Genomic DNA, 20,459 nt, shown 5'->3' with positions numbered 1-20,459 from the left:
GAGTTTTTGGTGTTTCCCTGGGAGGGGGCCCAGCTTTCTCTGGACTCATAGAGCAACACATCCTTCCCATTCCAGGCCAGATCCCAGGCAGCTGGGCCTTGGTGGCTACAGCTGCGGGGACAAGACGGAGGCAGGGCCCCAGGGTGTGTGATGTGGGCAATGTCTGGCATGTGCCCAAGGAAGGAACGCCAGGCTCTGGCAGCAGCAGTGGAGCCATCAGGCCGAGCAGAACATGGAATTGAGGATGGATGCAGGGGTGACCGCAGCCACCCAGTCCTTGCCGAGGGACCTGAGCCCAGAGCAGCTGGTGTACACACTCGGCAGCCACCAGCCGTCTCCCTGGGCCAGGTTCTTTACTGGACGCCAGGCTGTGGGAGGGAGCAGGACCTGTGAGCACAGCCACTCAGAAGGACGGGCTGGGGGAGACCAGCAGCCCTGCAAGGGACAGCCAAGGGCTGGGGCTGACCTGGGCAGGTGGGCACCCTCAGCTCTGCGTCCCCGAAGCCAGTGCGGCAGCCACGGGGAAGCCACTTCAGACTCCCCTCTCCCCTCCCCGAGAGGAGGAGCCACGGCAGCTGTGCAGGGGTTTGTGCTCCGGGAGTGTCCAGCAGCCCCACACCCAACACAGGGTAGACAGAGGCAGCAGGCCAGCACAGGTCTTTACAAAGACAATCTTTATTGACACGCTCACAGGGGTGAGCCCTGAGGTGGGTTCTGGGACGAGGGAGGGCTCCCATCCCCACCCCCACCCCCACCCTCACCCCCACCCCCACCTTTTGCCCCCTTTGCTTGGCCTGGGCCCCTGCTGGCTGAGGGACAAGGTGAGGGGACTCCCTGGCAGCCCAGGGGTGTGTGGGCGCCTTAGAGCCCCTTGCAGAGCTGACCTGGAACCTACTGTCCCCACAGCCTGGGTGCACAAGAAGCTAGGACCACCCCCGTGGGCTGTGCCCAGGGCTTTTCTTGTTACCCGATGCCAGCAGAGGTTGGCAGCTGCCCCTCTTGGCACGTGAAACAGTGCGAGATGGCAGCTGGGCTACCATGAAGAACACAAACTCTTTAAGGACAGACTTGCTGGGGGCTGAGTCAAGGTGGGCACAGCTGAGGCAGGCCCCACCCATGGCCTGGTCAACTCTCCTTGCCTCCGCTGCTCTTCTGGTCTGAAGCCGTAGCTTTAGTCAGGTTCCCGGCTTCCCTCTTCAGGACGCTAAGCAGCGTCTGTGAGCTCTCCAGAATCTAGGAGCACAGAAACGAGGTCCCACAGCTGCATCCGACCCCTCACACTTGCGTGCCAGGACCTGGTTGTGGGTGCTGTAGCCAACAGGCCCTGCCTGGCAAGAGAAAATCTGAGGGCACTGGCAGACAGGCAGCAGAGCCCTTTTTCCCCTCCCCAGTCTGACCCAAAGCCCCTTCCCTCCCCACCCTGCAAAGCCAGGGTGGGCTGGCCCTGCCCAACTCTTCAGGCTCTGAGCAGAAAGAACCACACGGTTGAGGTGTACAGACGAAGAGGATCCAGGATACACCCGGCACCACAGAGACCACGGTCCTCGTTCCTCCCTGGGCCTGGCCACGCTGCCCCACCTGAGAAGGCAGCGAGGCACAGACTGCCCACAGCCGGGAGCCCCACGCCCTGCCGTGGATGCCGCCCCCGCCCCGCGCTGGCCTGGACGGCGGGGTCGGGGAAAGGGCCATCCAGAGCCCCACCTTGAGGTAGGCTGCCTCCGTCTCCGCGATGGTCCGGTCAAACTCGTTGCGAGAGGCGATCTTGCGTGCCAGGTTCTCGTTGACGCGGGCCAGCTTCTCTGTCAGCTGCCTCACCTCATTCTGCAGCCGCTGCTTCTCGTCCTCTTCCTGCTGGATCTGCCGGCACAGCTCTTCCCGCTTCTGGCACAGCTCCTCGATGCCTGGGGGCGGAGGCGGCGGCTGCGTGGGCCCAGGGCGCGCAGGAGGCCCCGCTCTGTCCTTCCACCCGAGCCAGCTCGCGAGCACGCGCGGCGCGGGGCCTGGGAGCTGGTGAGGGCTGGGCGCGGTGTGCGCGGGCGGCCGCCCCTGCCGGGCTCAACCGCACGACGCCCGAGAGCGGCAGGTGCGGCGGCCGGAGACCCGCGCGGACAGAACCAGCACCCGGCCACATCCTAACAAAACCCCACTACGTTTGTGCCAAAAAAAAAGAAAAGAACAAGGCCCCGGCCCCCGGCCCCCCGCCCCGGCTGCGCCGCTCACACTTGACCAGCTCGTTGTTGTAGTTCTGCAGCGCCGCGCCCTGCTGGGTCATGGTCGCCGCCGCCCGCACGCCCGCAGCGCCAACCGCCGGAACCAGCGCCGCCGCGCCTGCGCACAGCCTCCCGGCGGCGCGGGCCTGGAGCGTCACCGCCGCGCGCCTCGCGGGCGTCATCGCCGCGCCCAGTCCTGCGTCATCGCTGCGCCCAGCCCTGCGACATCGCCGCGCACGGCGTCGGGCGGATCTGGGAGCGGGTGGGCGCAGATGGCCGAGGCGGCGATGGCGGCGGAGGGGGACGGCCACCCCGGGCCTGGACAGGAGCTGCTGGTGGCCTGGAATACCGTGAGCACCGGCTTGGTTCCGCCGGCTGCGCTGGGGCTGGTGAGGCCCGCGCGGGGTTCCCTGGACCCTACACGCTTTAGGGCATCCATCCTCAGGTCATACGGGCCCCGTCCGTCATCCCCTTCTGCCCTGCCTCCTTCGTCCACCGTTTCGCTTCGTTCGGCTCCCCTGGCAGCCCTTTCCTAGCTTCAGCCCAACATCCGTGCGCCGCGGACGATGGGCGGCGGGGTTTCCGCAGCCTCCACCCACCTCTACGCCACGTTCCCCTTTCCTCACGGTTCTCTTTTTCTTTCTTTCTTTTTTTTTTTTTTGAGACAGAGTATCGCTTTGTTGCCCTGGCTAGAGTGAATGCTGTGGCGTCAGCCTAGCTCACAGCAACCTCAAACTCCTGGGCTTAAGCGATCCTACTGCCTCAGCCTCCCGAGTAGCTGGGGCTGCAGGCATGTGCCACCATGCCCACCTAATTTTTTTTTATATATATGTATATATTTTAGTTGGCCAGATAATTTCTTTCTATTTTTTTAGTAGAGACGGGGGGGGGGGGTCTCACTCTTGCTCAGGCTGGTCTCGAACTCCTGACCTCGAGCGATCCACCCGCCTCGGCCTCCCAGAGTGCTAGGATTACAGGCGTGAGCCACCGCGCCCGGCCATCCTCACGGTTTTCTGCACTCCAGGCGTCTTCCCGGACCAGCGGTGCGGTCCCGCCAAAGGAGGAGGAGCTCCGGGCAGCGGTGGAGGTTCTGAGGTGCCACGGTCTGCACTCAGTCTTGGAGGAGTGGTTTGTCGAGGTGCTGCAGAACGACCTGCAGGCCAACATCTCCCCGGAGTTCTGGAATGCCATCTCCCAACGCGAGAACGCTGCCGAAGAGCCCCAATGCCTTCTGCTGCTTCTCGACGCTTTTGGCCTGCTGGAGAGCCGCCTGGATCCCTACCTGCGTAGCCTGGAGCTTCTGGAGAAATGGACTCGCCTGGGCCTGTTGATGGGCACTGGTGCTCAGGGGCTTCGGGAAAAGGTCCACACCATGTTGCGGGGAGTCCTGTTCTTTTCTACTCACAGAACCTTCCAAGAGATGATCCAGCGCCTCTATGGGCGTTTCTTGAGAGTTTACATGCAGAGTAAGAGGAAGGGCGAGGGGGGCACAGACCCGGAACTGGAGGGGGAATTGGACAGCCGGTATGCCCGCCGCCGGTACTACCGGCTCCTGCAGAGCCCGCTATGTGCAGGATGCGGCAGTGACAAGCAGCAGTGCTGGTGTCGCCAGGCACTGGAGCAGTTCCACCAGCTCAGCCAGGTCCTGTGAGTATTGTGTCCCTGCTCCGTCTGGTTTCCCACCCTCCCCTGCGTCTAGGTGGCCTGTGAATAGAGCTGATGAGCTGGCTGGGGGATTTCTGCTGCTTGTCCTGATAGCCAGGGACATGACAGAGGGAGCGTCTCAGGGGTCCCTGTGCAGTATGTCTTGGACACAGGTGTCTCCTGTCATTTGCCCCTATCCCAGGGTTTCCATGTTTTGCCTATGCAAAGGCCTCACGTGGCCCGTGTCTGCAGTAGCAGATTTCTTGTTGATTCTGAACTTGCTGGGCTCTGCAGGATTCTCTTGTGCCTTTTGTAGACTTTCTCGGGGAAGAGTGGATTCCGTACCCTGTAGTTGTGAATAGTGACGGGGATTTTCTCCAGAATGTGGCAGGGAGATTAGGCCAGCACTCAGACAAGCAGATTTCCCTCTCAGCCCTTCGCAGAGGAAAGGGTTTTTGTTAGAGCCAGGTCCTGTTGTAGCCCTTTAGTGACTGTCACGCCGTGTGGGGCCATTTGTGGTGATTTTGTCCCCTTGAACAAAGTGGCAGCAATGCAGCTGTCTGGGAGAGAGTATCTCTGGTGGGTGGAGGGAATGGGCCTGTTGCTGGCAGGGCTTGGCCAGGCCCTGAAGGGCTTCTGCTGGGTTCATCTGGGTGAAAGTTACCCGGAAACCTTCTTTCTCGTCTCTTCTTGATCCCTTTGCTGCCATAGGCCAGAGTCTGCACTGAAAGGCACAAACTGTGCAGCCGGGGTAGCAACCGATTTAGTTGTTGTTTCAGAGCCATTCGTATGAGATGAGGCCTGGGCCCCTGCTCCCGCTGATCACATGGGGAGGCCAGTGTCCCTGCCTGGGCAGGGGGGCAGAACCTTGCAGTGCTCTGTCTGCTAAGCCCTTGTACAGCTGTTCTCTTGCCCCTGAGCACGTGGGGAGGTGTGTGTACTGCGTGTGCTCTGTAGTCAGGGCTGACCTGGGTGTGGGGCCACCGGGTGAGGGGGCTGGTGTGTGCTGAGTGCTCCATCGGCAGGACTCTCCTCTAGACACAGGCTCAGTCTGCTGGAACGGGTCAGTGCCGAGGCTGTGACCACCACTCTGCACCAGGTGACCCGGGAGAGGATGGAGGACCGCTGCCGGGGCGAGTACGAGCGTTCTTTTTTGCGCGAGTTCCACAAGGTAAGGACCCCTCTTGGGCTGTGCCCCCTGGGACTGGGCAATAGCGTTCTGGAAAATCTGACACCTTGGTTATAGAATCATCCAGAGCATGGAGGTCCAAGTGGTGGCTGGAGCTGTCTTAGTACTGGGCAGAGGCCAGTGTTTCTGGGCCCTGGTGCCACCGAGGACACTTCTGGGACGTGCTCATCAAGTCTGCGCAGAATCCCATGGCTGGAGCAGTGCAAGGGCTGGGATCCCAAGGGGGCTTCCCCAAGCAGGCTTGGCGAGGCTGGGCCTGCACCCTCTTTTGCTCTTTGCTGCCCCACCTGAGTGTGGGCTGGGCTTACTTGGCCGTTTCCCTGTGGACTGAACCACGACCACACCACAGCGTGGGCTGCGATGTCCTGCGTGTCCTGCGCTGCTAGGGTGTGGTCTGGGGCTCGGCTCTGGCTCCCAGAGTTGTGGGAGAGCCGGGCCCGGCCATGTGGGGCTGTCTGCCTGGCTCCCACTTCTCACCCATCTGATCCTGGATACAGATTAGCTGTGAAGGAGTGTGTCCAAAGCAGGTGTCCCCCAGGGGTGGTCTAGAGTGGGCACACGTCCTGGAGGCTCAGCTGGGGTAGCTGCACTGTGCCTCAGAAGCAGAGTGGAAAAGGTGAACTGTCCGGGTGGTCTCGAGGTGGGTCAGCTGGTCTGTGGGGACGTGTGGCAGTCCACACGGCTCCTGTGGATTTGCACACGCTCGGACATTTTCATTGTGTGCTGCGCTGTCTGCACAGGGCGGAGGCTGGCTACTCACGACGCTAGTGCCAGAGACGGGTTTATCCACTTAAGTGGGGGCAAGTGTGCCACTAGGCACAGCACACAGGCCGTGCGTGTCCGTCAGTGTCTCAGGCTGGGGTCACTGTTTCCACAGACACGTGATGACTGATGTGTACGAGAGGGTGTGGGGGCTGATGGAGGACCCGGGTGCCCCTTTGTGGCCACCGTCCTGCAGATCCTGATGTGCTCCTAGCCTCCAGACACAAGTGGCCTTTGGGGCTTCTCTGGGGCCTGGCCAACAGGGTGGGTGGCTGTGTAGCTCTTCCCATCCTGTGGGGGGGGGGCTCGCCCCCCGGTAGCTCCCCACACCAGTGCTCTCCCGACAGTGGATCGAGAGGGTGGTTGGCTGGCTCGGCAAGGTGTTCCTGCAGGACGGCCCTGCCAGGCCTGCGTCCCCTGAGGCTGGCAACACCCTGCGCCGTTGGCGCTGCCACGTGCAGAGGTTCTTCTACCGCATCTACGCCAGCCTGCGCATCGAGGAGCTCTTCAGCATCATCCGAGGTCAGACACACACCTGCCCCTCCCCCCTTAGGGCCTTCCTGCCTATCAGGGACCTTCCCAGGGGCTTTGCCTTTGGCTCTGGTGAGGTGGGGAGCCGAGCAGCCCCTCCCCACGGTGGGCCCCGGCCCGGCGTCTGGAACAGGGCAGCAGTGGCCGGTGCTGGACTGGTGCTTCTGGGCGTCCCCCCCTCTGCTCCCTCGGCGTTGGCTCCTGCTTGGGGCTGGCCCCTGGGTGTCCCTCTGTCTGTCTGGCCTGTGAAGTTGTCACCTGCATCAGCATATGAAAGCATCAAGGGTGACAGCGCCTACCAGTGGTCTGATGGTTGTCACAGGGCCCGTGGGCCTGTGTGTCCTCTCACACATGAGTACGCTCTGCACCAGGCTGCACGTGTGCACACACAGGCGTGTCCCTGAAGGATGTCCCTCTGCTCACAGACTTCCCGGACTCTCGGCCAGCCATCGAGGACCTCAAGTACTGTCTGGAGAGGACTGACCAGAGGCAGCAGCTGCTCGTGTCCCTCAAGTCTGCCCTGGAGACTCGGCTCCTCCACCCAGGTGCCATGTGTGGGCTGCTGGCAACTGGCCCTTCGACCCTCAGGGCTCGGCTGCTCACCAGGGTGCCCACATGCAGGGATCCTGGCGCCTGGTTTCCCAGCCCTGGGTTTATAGGTTTAAAACATGGGTTAAGAAGCCATTTTTTGAGGTCTTGGGGGAGCTGGGGTGACCATCGCCTTTTTTTTCTTGGGAGGGAGTGAGGCCCCAACTGATTGGGCCTGGGGGCTGGTATGTGGTCCTGTGAGAACAGACTGCCTGACAGGGGCCGGCCTGATTCTTGGAAGGTTCTGGAGAAAGCACCTGTGAGTGGGTGGAGGTGGGGAGGGGACAGGGGAGTGGCTCCCTGGGGAATGAGGCCGCAGGGGTGCTCCGTAGAGCCCCTGAGCGCGGGCCTGCCTGCCCACTGGGTACTGGCACCAGGGAAGTTGCTGTCCAGGGCGCTGCATGACCACCAGCTTCTCCCCCTGCCTGTAGGCGTCAACACATGTGACATCATCACCCTCTACATCTCTGCCATCAAGGCCCTGCGTGTGCTAGACCCCTCCATGGTCATTCTGGAGGTGGCCTGTGAGCCCATCCGCCGCTACCTGAGGTGAGGGCTGTGGCTGGCCTGGGAAGCCACTGGGACTCGGGGCTTTCTCATCCTGCCGATCTCCGGTTCTGGTGGCTGGGCCAAGTGGACGGGCTCAGGGGAGGGGCTTTTTTCGTCTTGCCAGTGCTGGTCTCCTGTCCTTGTCACAGCATCGCTGTGTCCCACTGGCAGGGGCACCCGTCCTTGGTTCCCCTCCCTCCTGCATCTGTCTAGCACAGCGAGAGGCTCTTTTGCTTGGCCCCCTGGGCAGACCAGGGGACAAGAGCTCTGTGTTGTCTCAAGGAACGGAGACTTCCTTGGGATGTTCGGTGGAGAATGTCTTTGAACGATGCCTGGGCACAGCTGCCACAAACCCCTTGGGCAGCGGGAGGGCACAGTGGTCCCGGGACCTGAGCAGGAAGAGCCAGGGGCCATCTGGCACCTGCCCAGGACTCATTTGCTGCTTCCTGGCCGTGACTGGCCTGGTCTTGGTGATGTGGCTGGTCGTCACTGGCCGTGGAAGTGGGGTCAGTCGTGCTGGCGTGGCCCGGCCAGGGCTAGGGTGAGCCGCGGGAGGAGCCTCGAGGGCCGTGCACGCTGGGCCGCAGCGGCGCTCTCACCGCAGGACGCGGGAGGACACGGTGCGGCAGATTGTGGCTGGGCTGACGGGGGACTCGGATGGGACGGGGGACCTGGCTGTCGAGCTGTCCAAGACGGACCCGGCAAGCCTGGAGACTGGCCAGGACAGCGAGGACGACACGGGCGAGCCCGAGGACTGGGTGCCCGACCCTGTGGATGCCGACCCAGGTCCGCTCGCTCCCCGGGCATGGGTCCACTGGGGCTCTGGTCTCCGGCATGGTGCCACCTGTGCCGCTGCATCAGGGCTTTGAGGGGTCGGAGGTCAGGGCTCTGCTCAGCACCCAGGTGGCTCAGATGGGTTTTCGGTTGGCTTTGTACCCCTGTGGCCGTCTGGTCACTCTAGCCTAGGAGGGTGCCCTGCCTGCCCCGCCCTCGTGTGAGCAGTGGGGTGTGCCCTGCCTGATGCTGTAGCTGGTGGAGATGCAGAGTCATGGGGGCCCTGTGCGCCCCCACCCCAACTGCGATTGACCCCACTCTGGGGGCCCCTGAGGCTGTGGGGCACCTGTCCAGGCCCAGCCCCGGCACAGACGGTGCATCTTGAGTCTCTGAGGGGGCAACCAAAGGACCTGTGCTTTGTCCCCCAAGCCCGGGTGGGGGTCCAGGGAGATCCCCCGTCAGATGGGTGAGGCCGGGGATAAGAGCTGTTGCCCCAGGTCTGCCAAAGGCGCTGGGTCGCTCCCCTCCCGAGGGTGCGGAGGAGAAGCTGCGCTGGGCGGGCGCTGCTGGCGTCCCTGTCTCTGCCAAGGTGCCAGTCGAGCCCCCGCCCCGGTGCCGCGCAGGGAAGTCGAGCTCTAAGCGGCGCTCCTCGGACATCATCAGCCTGCTGGTCAGCATCTACGGCAGCAAGGACCTCTTCATCAACGAGTACCGCTCCCTGCTGGCCGACCGGCTCCTGCACCAGTTCAGCTTCAGCCCCGAGCGGTGAGGCCTCTGGCTGCTCCAGGGGCGCAGGGGCCCTGCCGTCCACACCACGTCGGAGGAAGGCGCTGCCTCGGCTCAGCCGAGCTCCGCTGGCCTCCCTTCCCGGCCCGGGCTGTCCTAGCACCGCGGGTACCTGTGCCGGCGCTCGGCCCAGGGAGAGCCCTGGTGCTGCGTTGCGGGTGCTAGTCAGGGCTGGGGGGCACCGCGACCCCCTCCCCAGACACTTGTCTTCCAGGGAGATCCGCAATGTGGAGCTGCTGAAGCTGCGCTTCGGGGAGGCCCCCATGCACTTCTGCGAGGTCATGCTGAAGGTGGGCACCCTGGGTGCCTGCCCCGTCCCGCTTCCCAGGGCTCCCCTCACGCAGGGCCCCTCCCCAGGGTGCCTGGTCCCCAGTCCCTCCGGGCCTCCCACCTCCCCAGAGCACCACCCACCTTGGGGTCCCCTCCCCAGGGCAAACCCCTCCCTCCCAGGGGTGCCCTGTCCTCCCCTCCCAGGGCACCACCCACCCCAGGGCCCCTTCCCCTGGGCACCCAGGGGTGCCCCCTTCTCAGGCCCCCCGTGCCCAGGGTGAGAGCCTGCATCCCCCTCAGGACATGGCAGACTCCCGCCGCATCAATGCCAACATTCGCGAGGAGGACGAGAAGCGGCCTGCGGAGGAGCAGCCGCCCTTCGGGGTCTACGCCGTCATCCTGTCCAGTGAGTTCTGGCCCCCCTTCAAGGACGAGAAGCTGGAAGTCCCCGAGGACATCAGGGCCGCCCTGGATACTTACTGCAAGAAGTACGAGAAACTGAAGGTACCACTGCACCCTCGCGGCCAGCGGGCTCCCGGCGGCCCCGTCTGGCCCCCGTGTCTGTGGTGGGCCCCTCTCCCGGCCCTTCCCAGCATCCCGTGTGCGTGGGAGCGGGGGCCTGCGAGCCCACACGCTCGAGGGGCTGTGCTTGGCCACGTCGTCTTCGGCCACTTCACTGGGACCCTGTGGCAGAGAAAGCCCCTGCCTCTGAGCTGCTCTTCCTCTTCCGCCACTGGCCTCTGGCCTCTCAGACCGGGCTCTGGGTGCCTGCGTCACTCACGTGAGAGCCGGGGAGCCTGTCAGGGCCACCGGCCGCCTCGCTGCCCCCGGCATCACTCTGCAGCTCCAGCCCCACCCCCAGGTTTATGTCCCTGAAAGCTGCTTTCCCAGGCACCAGCTGCGCTCGGGGACCAGGACTGTGTCTGTGCGGGGAGCAGGCGTGCGGGACAGAGCCAGCCCTGGTCTGGAGGGCGCGGGGGGCGGGACAGTGTGCTGGGGTGACGGGGTCGGCCGCAGTTAGCACGTGTGCCCTGGCACTCCCAGGGGCAGGAGACCAGGGCCATGATGTGGTGGCCACTTTGAGGGAGTGGGGGCTGGGGGCCAAGTTCAGAAGTCCTTCTGAGGTCACGGGCAGCTGGAGACGTGTGGAGAGAGGAAGGAGTCAGGGTGCTGTCCCGGGTTCTGGGCAGGTGGAGAAGCAGGCTCCTGACTTGAGGGGCTGGTGAGGCCTCGGGTGTGGCCCGCGAGCACGCAGACCCTGGGGGAACCGGGCACCCGGTGGAGGGAGCAGAAGGCGTGTGAGGAGGGTCCTGGGACACAGCAGGCCTCCGGGCTGCAGACCTCAGCCCAGGAGCACCTGGCAAAGCCCCAGGAGGTGGATGGGCCAGTGGCCAGGGCCTAGGAGCAGCCCCGGGACGGGGCAGCCGGGAGGCGGGCAGGCGGCTGGAGGGTCAGCGGCTTCTCCAGGTTGGCTGTGGAGGCGGCGCCAGGTCTGGACGTGTTTTCTCTTCCTCGCTAGCAAAGGGAAGGGTCTGTGTACAGGCCGAGAAACCTGTTCCTGGGGGGCTGGACAGTACAGGAGAGCGAGTCCACTTAGAGAGCAAGGGGGACACGTTCTCCCAGAGAGGGACGTGCGGAGGGGCCCAGGCAGGGGACGGGGCAGGATGGGGAGGCTGAGCAGGGCTGGCATTGGGGCTGTGCTGGGACCGTGGCTGGGAGGGCTGCTGCCTCCCTCGGAGCCTCAGGTCGGTTCTGGAAGGGCCAGGTGTCCTGTGCAGCCTGCCGAGGGTCTGCGTGGTTCTTGGTGGGAAGGTGGGCTGCTGGCCATCCCCGGCGCACCCTGCTCCGGCCTGCGCTGTGGCCTGGTGTCTTGCTGGAGCCTGCAAGCCCCATGCCCACCCCTCCTGGGTGATGTCATCTGTGTGGTCAGTCCACATGCTCGGTGCCCTCCCCTGTCCCTTCCGGCTGCCTTGTTGGTATGAGGCCGCCTCTTCTCCGGTCCCTGCCGGGTGAGGGCCCCCTGGCGCTTCTTCCAGGGTCCCGCCTTGGGTGCCAGGCGTGGCTCAGCCACGTCTCATGGCTCAGGCCTGAGGTGCTGGGATAGCCACACTCCAGTGCCCTTTGTCTTGACCCTAGCTGGATGGGGGGTGGCCCAGGAGGGTCCCGGGGCTGTGCCTCTGCCTCCCACCGGCAGAGCTCCGCCTGAGGCCTGTGCCGGACACTCGCCGCCGGCCGCGCAGCCCAGAGTGTCCGTTTGTTCCTGTGCTCACCGCACATCCGCCCTGCTGCGGGCTGTCAGGCAGAGCAGGGACCAAGACAAGCTACTGTCAGGCAAAGTCACGGCCGTGGAGCCTGAGCAGGGACCAAGACAAGCCACTGTCAGACAGAGTCACGGCCGTGGAGCCCGAGCGGGGACCAAGACAAGCCACTGTCAGGCAGAGTCACGGCCGTGGAGCCCGAGCGGGGACCAAGACAAGCTACTGTCAGGCAGAGTCATGGCCGTGGAGCCCGAGCGGGGACCAAGGCAAGCCACTGTCAGGCAGAGTCACGGCCGTGGAGCCCGAGCGGGGACCAAGGCAAGCCACTGTCAGACAGAGTCACGGCCGTGGAGCCCGAGCGGGGACCAAGGCAAGCCACTGTCAGGCAGAGTCACAGCCGTGGAGCCTGAGCGGGGACCAAGACAAGCTTCTGTCAGGCAGAGTCACGGCCGTGGAGCCCGAGCGGGGACCAAGGCAAGCCACTGTCAGGCAGAGTCACGGCCGTGGAGCCCGAGCGGGGACCAAGGCAAGCCACTGTCAAGCAGAGTCACGGCCGTGGAGCCCGAGCGGGGACCAAGACAAGCCACTGTCAGACGGAGTCACGGCCGTGGAGCCCGAGCGGGGACCAAGACAAGCCACTGTCAGGCAGAGTCACGGCCGTGGAGCCCGAGCGGGGACCAAGGCAAGCCACTGTCAGGCGGAGTCACGGTCGTGGATCCCGAGCGGGGAGCCCGAGCGGGGACCCCGAGCGGGGACCAAGACAAGCCACTGTCAGGCAGAGTCACGGCCGTGGAGCCCGAGCGGGGACCAAGACAAGCCACTGTCAGGCAGAGTCACGGCCGTGGAGCCCGAGCGGGGACCAAGGCAAGCCACTGTCAAGCAGAGTCACGGCCGTGGAGCCCGAGCGGGGACCAAGACAAGCCACTGTCAGACGGAGTCACGGCCGTGGAGCCCGAGCGGGGACCAAGGCAAGCCACTGTCAGGCAGAGTCACGGCCGTGGAGCCCGAGCGGGGACCAACGCAAGCCACTGTCAGGCAGAGTCACGGCCGTGGAGCCCGAGCGGGGACCAAGGCAAGCCACTGCCTTCACTCTCCCTGAAGAGCTCAGAAGGACTCGGGCACGTGGCCCACAGAGCAGCTGCGTTGTGTCCTGGGGCTGCCGCAACGGAGGACCACAGGCCAGGGGCTTGGGAGAACAGAAATCCGTTGTCACGCAGAGGTCAGAAGTGCAAATCAAAGTGTCAGGAAACCCCAGGGTGTTAGCGGTGGACCCTTCCTTGCCTCTTGTGGCTCCAGGAGATCCTGGGCTCGCGTGTGCGTCGCTGCGGCGTCTGTCTCCGGCCTCACGTGGCACCGGCGTTCTCCCGTGTCTCTTTGTGTTCAAATCTTCCTCTTTTGAGGACACCAGTCATTGGATTAACGGCTCACGCTGTTAGTGTGGCCTCATCTTCCAATTATGCCTTTAATTATGGGCTTTCAAATTAAGGTCACAGTCAGAGGTACTGGGTGGCAGGAATGTAGCGTATCTTTTGGAGGGGGTACAATTCAACCCATAACAGTCTGCCCTGCAGCCCCCAAATTCGTATCCCTCTCACATGTAAAATATTAATCCTTTCACCCTGTCCCAGCATCCCCCAAAGTTTTAACCGTTTCAGCATCAACTCTAAATGCAAAATCTCATCTAAATATCGTCAACACAAGGCCCCAAATCTCAGCATCTCAGTAGCATCTAAATCAGGTGTGGATGGGACTTGGGGTGAAATTCCTCTCCAGCTGTGAACCTGTGAAATCAGACAACGAATTATGTTTCAAAAATGCAATGGTGGGAAAAATGCAACAGTGAGACAAGCGTGGGACAGACATTTCCGCTCCAGCAGGGAGAGACTGCAAGAAAGAAAAGGTCACGAGTCCCAGGCAGGTCCCCACTCAGCGAGGGAGCTTCTGTTAGATTCGAGGCCCGATGACAGGCTCCAGCACCCTCTCTGTGCTCTGTCCCTGCAGGGCAGCCGCCCCGTCGGCTCAGGCCTCTGCGTCGGTGGCTTTGCTCAGAGTCACCCTCCCTTCCTTTCGTCTCGTCCCCGTCCCTCTCAGGCCAGGCTCTTGGCGTTTCTGCTGGTATAAAGTTCTCAAAAACCTTGTTGGCTTCCGATGCAGCTCACGGGCGTCCAGGTCAGGTGAGAGGGTCCTCCACAGACCTTCCCTGCAGACCCGCCTGTTCCTGGCTTCTGAGGTGGTCAGACCCGGTCACACACCTCTAGCCACACCCTTGGCCACGTCTGCAGAGCCACCTGGACAGGCTGAGCGTTTTCCAGATGAAGCATTGGTTCCTCCTTGCTCCGCAGCTGCTTTCTCTTGCGTCCTGTGTGAGCCGGGAGAGGCCAGGCTGCCCCTCCAGTCTTGGCTTGAACGTCTCAGCTGCGCGTCCAGGGGCATCACTCGCAGTTCAGGTCCACCCGACGTGAACGCCGTCGGCGGCGGAGTTTCCTGCCGCCTCCCTCCAGTTCGCAGCAGCTCCTTCCTCGTTTCTGTCTGAGACTCGCCCGTGATGTCCGTGTTTCTGATGCTCCGTCCACGATGCCGTGTGACCCGAGCCCTCCCCAGGAGCACCCCCGCCATCCGTGTGTCCACCAGCACCCTCCCCGCCGCAGTCTTGCTTTTCATCGTCATGATCTCGAAATTCTTCAAGCGTCTGCCCGTTGCCCGGTTCCAGAGCTGCTTCTGCGTCACCGCAGCTCCCCGTCCTGGCACCAGATCTGCTCACTTCTTGTGGCTGCTGTAACAAAGTGTCGTAGAATAGCAGAAATATGTTTCAGTTCTGGAGGCTGAAAACCCAAGATCAAGGTGTTCATGGGGCCACACTCTTGGACAGTCCTCCCTCTTCCCCCAGCTTCTGGCGTTTGCCCGCAATCCTGCTGTTTCTTGGCTTGTGGCCACTCACTCCCATCTCTGCTGCTGTCCCCACAGTGGCCTGCTCCCTGCCTGCCTGTCTGGGCATCTTTCCTTCTCACGAGGGCCCAGTCGTGTTGGGTTAGGCCCACCCTACCGCAGTGTGACCTCATCTTGACTGCTCCCACCCGCACTGACCCTGTGTCTCAGCGGGGGCGCATTCCAGGGTCCTGGGGGTTCCTATGTAGATGGCCCTCAGGGACACAACTTGTGGCAATGGCCCTTTGCTGTATCCCGCAGCTGAGGAGGTGGGGGCCAGAACCCTGTCTGGGCTCTCGCCTGCCGGCAGGGGAGGCAGGGAAGCAGGCCAGGGACAGGTCCGGAGAGCCTGTGGCCTGGTCAGGACCTGCCAGGCTGCTAGTGCTGACCCCAGACCTCTGCAGGCCATGCGGACCCTCAGCTGGAAGCACACCCTGGGCCTGGTGACCATGGATGTGGAGCTGGCTGACCGCACCCTGTCTGTGGCCGTGACCCCTGTGCAGGCGGTGGTCTTGCTGTACTTTCAGGACCAAGGTGAGCCCACACCCTGGGGCAGTGCCAGGCACCACTCTGGCCACCTGTGGGAGGCGCTGTTCCCAGCGTGGGCACCATGTGGGGCAGCCCCAGGCCTGCAGGCAGTGCCCCTGCCCGTCCCACAGGGCGCGGCAGACAGCCCAGGTCCCCCTGGGCTCTGGGCTGACAGGAGGCAGGGGAGGGGCAGCTGCTTGCCGGTCTGCCCAGCGTCCCGGCCGCTCTGCTCGCAGCCAGCTGGACCCTGGAGGAGCTGAGCAAGGTAGTGAAGATGCCTGTGGCACTGCTGCGGCGGCGCATGTCCGTGTGGCTGCAGCAGGGCGTGCTGCGCGAGGAGCCTCCCGGCACCTTCTCTGTCATCGAGGAGGAGCGGCCTCAGGACCGAGACAACATGGTGCTCGTCGACAGTGACGAGGAGAGCGACTCAGGCATGGCCTCCCAGGCCGACCAGAAGGAGGAGGAGCTGCTGGTGTGTGGTGCAGGGCCCGTGGGGGGCGGGGGGCAGCCAGCTCGGGTGCGGCAGCGGTTCCAGCAGTGGCCTGACAGATGGTGGCCTGACTGCTGTCCCCAGCTCTTCTGGACGTACATCCAGGCCATGCTGACCAACCTGGAGAGCCTGTCGCTCGAGCGCATCTACAGCATGCTCCGCATGTTTGTCATGACGGGCCCTGCGCTGGCCGAGATCGACCTGCACGAGCTCCAGGGCTACCTGCAGAAGAAGGTGCGCGACCAGCAGCTCATCTACTCGGCCGGCGTCTACCGCCTGCCCAAGAACTGCAGCTGATGCTCCTGCCGCCAGGCCCTGCCTGCGGGCGCCCAGATTCCCCCCTGCAGACCTCACCTGTGTGTCCCCTGAGTAGACAGCCCAAGGTCACCCCTTCCCTCTCCGAGACCCTGCCCGGCCCCCCGAGTTGCAGAATAAAGCAGGTCAGTCTATCCTTTCCTGTCCTGGTGGCTTCTTGGGGCCCCCGCAGACGTGTTCAGGTTCTCCCTCCAGACTGGCCTCCCCACCTCGGCCGCAGGGCTCGGGTCCCAGCAGCAGGCAGGGGGGCCACCCCAGGCCTACACATTTGTGTTTGGGCTCTAACCTGCTAAAGGTGTCCTGGGCCATCCCCTGGCCCTGGGTGTTCGGGGACCAGCCTGTGAAGGCCTATGTCTGGGCCCGCAGCTCGGGCAGGGGCGTCCCAGGGGTTGGCTGCCACCCGCTGGACCTCTAGCTCTATCCTTGCTTCTCTGGCCTCTAAAAGGAGCCCTGGGGGCACCCTCCCCTGCACAGCCTGTGTCCTCCGCCCTGTGCTGGCCCGGGAGAGCTGGGCTGCAGCTGGGATGGCGTAGGGACTCCATCAGAACGTCTGAGGCACACAGGTGACCTCCTGAGCCAACTTCGCATGTCTCCAGCAGCAGGGGGCTGGCTGATGACATGCTCTGGTGCCAGAGGCCCAGGCATTTGTCCACCTGTTCCCTGCTCTTGCAGGGTGGCCGCAGTGCTCGGGCCTCACGGGTGCGCACCCAGGAAGGCGGATCACCCCCACGTGCCCCACGCGTGTGGGCAGCAGTGCCTGCCAGGGGCCGGGCTCAGAGGAGGAGCTCAGGGACCAGCCTTCCCCTTTCCCCAGCACAGCCCACGGAGCCCGCCCTGTCCAGGCCACCAGGGTCCTGCAACCCTTGGGGGGCAGGTCCTGTTCAAGGGCCAGAATCTGGGAGGCCCCAGCACTGCTCTCGCCACAAGGTGGCACCATCCTGTGACACCTCAAAGTTGAACCGGGGCCGGGCGCCTGGCGCATGCCTGTACTCCTAGTGCTCTGGGAGGCTGAGGCAGGAGGTTGCTTGAGCTCAGGAGTTGGAGGCTGCAGTGAGCTGTGATGATGCCACTGCCCTCCAGCCTGGGTGCCAGAGTGAGACTGTCTGACAGAAAAAGAAGAACCAGGTGCTCCCAGGTTGGGCTCTGGGCTCGTAGTTGCTGAGCCCTGGGCCTCTGTCCCAAAGGTGCCATTTCCAGGCAGAACTTGATCCAGCCTGACTGCACTGTCCTCACTGGGGACAGAGGCCTCCAGTGTCCTGCTCCTGCCCGGGGTGCCTTCCCAGCCGTGAGCCACGCCCAGCCTCAGTGCCCCTACCGTCCCCAGATGCCCTTCCTGGTGTCCACTGTGCTGCCCTGGTCCCTGGGGCCACCGCCCAGGTCCCGTCCTGCTCCAGCTTTGGCCTGTTTGAGGGGTGGTCCTGTGGCAAGGACTTCACCCCCTTCTTGCTCTAGAAGGTTGTTTGCCTCAGGGTTTGAAGGAGGAAGTGGCAGGTATTAGCAGGTGTCAGGCGTGTACCTTCAGAATTCTCTGTGGTTTCTCTTTTTTTTTTTTTTTTTTTGGGAGACAGAGTGTCGCTCTTTTGTCCGGGCTACAGTGTCGTGGCGTCATCCTAGCTCACAGCAACCTCAGACTCCTGGGCTCAAGCGATCCTACTGCCTCAGCCTCCCGAGTAGCTGGGACTACAGGCATGCACCACCATGCCCGGCTAGTTTTTTCTATATATATTTTTAGTTGTCCATATAATTTGTTTCTATTTTTAGTAGAGGTGGGGTCTCGCTCTTGCTCAGGCTGGTCTCGAACTCCTGACCTCGAGCTATCTTCCCGCCTCCACCCAGAGTGCTGGGATGACGGGCGTGAGCCGCGCCCGGCCTATCTGTGGTTTCTGACCAGGCAAGGAGGGTTTGTCTCGCGCACCCAGGTCACTCTCCCCACCAGCTCCTCTTCACTCCAGGGCTGTCTTTGTGCTGTTGTCACCGAAAGAGGGACCTCCCTCTCCTCTGAGCTCTGTGTTAGCCCTGGCCAGGGCTCTGACTGCTCTGGCGCCCGCCAGGCCCTCCAGGCAGTGGCTTTGTCTGGATCTCACTGTCCGTAGCCACCGCCTGGTCCTGGCTGTGTGCACATTGTCCTAACCAGGATGTAAACCTGCTGGGCTGGCCCGTCAGGGTAGTGGTGCCAGCCTTGGCCCTGGGCACACCCTTTGTTCTGTGTTCCTTCGGGTTCCATCTCCGGACATGTCCTAAAGCCTAGGGTGCGTCTTGGATCACAGCATCACTCAGTAAGTAGAAAGGCTGTGCCCAGGGCTGTTGGTTGGTCCCAGAGGACCCCAGCAGGAGGGTACCAGTGTTGACAGGGGGTCCCTGGTGACCAGGGCTGGTGGGGCCCAAGCTGGCAGGAGGCCTGGCGCCGGTCAGCTATGGAGTGGGCGTTTCCTCCTGCTACCCTTGGAGGCGAGGACATTGCAGGGCCCAGGCTGGAACAGCAGGTTCAGGGAGGAGGCTGAGGTTAACCCTCACCATGCCAGCCTGGGGCCGACCTCCGTGGGCAGTGCTTGCCTGGTCTCCAGAGGGAGTAGACACTGGGGGAAGCAGGTTCTGACTTTAATGACATGTTTGGGCTGCAGTTTTGGATGGTGCCTGCAGGTATTTCTCAGCCACCTGCTCCCTGAGGGGGCTGCCCCAGGAAGCCGTGGCCTGTGGTCCTGCTCAGGCAGGTGGCCAGTACCCCCTGACCGTCCCTGGGTGGTCCGGGATCCCTTGGGGTGCCAGTTGGGTGCCAGCAGCCCTCCCGACCTGAGGCTTGCTGGGAGTGTGAGCCAGACCCTCCTCAAAGCACTCAGTGAGGGCAACTGGGCACAAGCCAACCCCTTGGTCCTCCTTGGTCCCTTCCTGCCCCAGCCCTGGATGGGGCAGTGACACACAGTCAGCTGGAGCACGGACCCCACCCTGAGCTGCTGCACTCTTAGCTGAGAGAGGGAACACCAGGCCAGTCTCCCCCACACGAGGGGCTGGAACGAGGCCCCACCCTTCACAACACAGGACCATCCCCCTACAGCTGGGCCAGCCCCACCACTGCCCCCAACTCAGATATGGCCAGGCACCTGCCCGCCTACCTGCCCCATACCCAGGGCTCCTCGAGTCCCAGCGCCCGAGGGTGGGCGAAGCTCACGCTGGCCTCAGGCCCTCTGCAGCCCTGCCCCCACCCTCCCACCTAACAGCCCACTGTGAGGTCAGTGCCTTCCGACAGCTCCGTCAGAGGCGTGTGGTGAGGCCAGGGGCTGGACATGGCCCCCTGTCCCCAGCCTGCCCCCTGCCTGCTTGGCAGCCCCCTGGGCCTCATATTTTTGTCCCTTGTGCTCACCCCTGCTGCAGGTGCCTCCTCCTACCCCCACAGCCCTGTCCCCAGCCAGGGGCCCTCCCTTTCCTAGGCCAGGTGGGGGGTGTCCATGTCCTTCTGGTGGCCAACAGGGCAAAGGTGGACCCGGGGTCCTCCACAGGCAGGTGATACCCCCGGGGCCACACGGGCCTTGTCTCTGCAGCTGGAACCTACTGCGAGTGCAGCCTCGGCCTCAGCCGTGAGGCCCTCATCGCCCTGCTCGTGGTGCTGGCAGGGGTCAGTGCCAGCTGCTTCTGTGCCCTGGTCATCGTGGCAATCGGCATCTTGCGAGCCAAAGGGTGCGTGAGCCACAGGGCCAGGCGTGGTGGGAGTGAGACCATGCTGCCTGCTCTGGGCCCCTGGTCCTGCCATGAGGGGACTCTGCCCCTTAGGTGGGTTGTCACGGGGCCTGGGAAGGGCAGTTCCCAGGTGGTGTTGGGGAGAGGTACATGGGGACCCCAGCATTGTCCCAGGACTCATGCCTGCCTCTGTCCCTTCAGTGAAACATGCCCCGGAAACATGGACGGCAGGTGAGTGTGGCAGAGGGCCCCAAGGGCGAGCCGGGTCCCCGCTGCCCCCCTCGCTGCAAGTGCAATTCACAGTGGAGTGGAGAGTCCTGTCCCCAAGGGCTGGCCTGCCCTGGTGGTCAAGGCCCCACCAGCCGGTGCTGACCTGGCCCATGTCGTGCAGGTTGGTGGGGCATTTCGGGGTCCAGGAAGATCACATGGACCTGCATGAGGTGCACGTGGAGTCCCACCTGGTGGACTCCGACCTGGAGGCCTCCACGATGGCGCCCCTGGAGGACCACATCCCCATGGGGGCTTCTCTAGAGGAGCCACCGCCCCCACTGCCACCTGAGGAGGGATGAGGGTGGCTGGGGAGGGGATTAAACAGTATTTGGTGGCTGTGGCTGTGTCCCTTGCTGGCTTCCCACAGTCTACCTGAGGCTGCATCATGGGAGGTGCGTGGCGCATAGGGCCTTGATCATCGGTGGAGGGAGGGGAGCCCAGGCCCTACACCAGGCCCCTGCTGTCCCCTAGCCCCAGGGCAGGAGAACACCCCGCTGGTGTTTCCCCTGCCTCCTGCCACAGCCACTCAGCCCAGCCTCTCCCGGCACTTTCCTGCTGTTTTGTCCCATGAAGCTGTGAGTGATCCTGGGCCCACCCACCCTCACCTTGGGAAAACCCCAGGACAGGACCTGAAATTGGCAACTCCAAAGGCAGTGGCATTTGACAGGAGGACTGGGGCTGCTGCCTGGCCCCCACTC

The 20,459-nt window shown here is 63.7% G+C and overlaps 3 protein-coding genes across 4 annotated transcripts; 2 read left to right on the top strand and 1 right to left on the bottom strand.

The window, feature by feature from the left end:
* Nucleotides 1–761: 761 nt before the first annotated feature.
* On the bottom strand, nt 762–2,297 carry SSNA1 (SS nuclear autoantigen 1). Its single transcript, XM_069474852.1, has 3 exons — nt 2,221–2,297; nt 1,702–1,901; nt 762–1,233 (listed from the first exon to the last, which is right to left on the bottom strand). Exons 1-3 carry the CDS (start codon nt 2,270–2,272, stop codon nt 1,126–1,128), a joined length of 360 nt encoding a protein of 119 aa, XP_069330953.1. The 5' UTR covers nt 2,273–2,297; the 3' UTR covers nt 762–1,125.
* Nucleotides 2,298–2,430: 133 nt separating this feature from the next.
* ANAPC2 (anaphase promoting complex subunit 2) lies at nt 2,431–15,947 on the top strand. Of its 2 annotated transcripts, none has more exons than XM_069477140.1 (13): nt 2,431–2,599; nt 3,235–3,857; nt 4,893–5,025; nt 6,153–6,327; nt 6,762–6,881; nt 7,356–7,473; nt 8,078–8,259; nt 8,871–9,012; nt 9,248–9,323; nt 9,604–9,807; nt 14,891–15,020; nt 15,251–15,486; nt 15,589–15,947. In XM_069477140.1, exons 1-13 carry the CDS (start codon nt 2,483–2,485, stop codon nt 15,799–15,801), a joined length of 2,469 nt encoding a protein of 822 aa, XP_069333241.1. In that variant the 5' UTR covers nt 2,431–2,482; the 3' UTR covers nt 15,802–15,947. The 2 variants fall into 2 exon arrangements, with proteins under 2 accessions (XP_069333241.1, XP_069333240.1); XM_069477139.1 differs by having other exon boundaries at nt 9,233–9,323.
* Nucleotides 15,948–19,100: 3,153 nt separating this feature from the next.
* Nucleotides 19,101–20,060, top strand: TMEM210 (transmembrane protein 210). Its single transcript, XM_069472184.1, has 4 exons — nt 19,101–19,188; nt 19,356–19,491; nt 19,693–19,722; nt 19,883–20,060. The coding sequence occupies exons 1-4, from the start codon at nt 19,101–19,103 to the stop codon at nt 20,058–20,060; spliced, it is 432 nt and encodes a 143-aa protein (XP_069328285.1).
* The last annotated feature ends 399 nt before the right edge of the window (nt 20,061–20,459 follow it).

Source organism: Eulemur rufifrons, chromosome 7 (assembly GCF_041146395.1).
Source record: "Eulemur rufifrons isolate Redbay chromosome 7, OSU_ERuf_1, whole genome shotgun sequence".
Taxonomy (NCBI): Eukaryota; Metazoa; Chordata; class Mammalia; order Primates; family Lemuridae; genus Eulemur; species Eulemur rufifrons.
The sequence above is the reverse complement of the archived record's forward strand: the minus strand, read 5'-3'. Positions and strand labels throughout refer to the sequence as shown.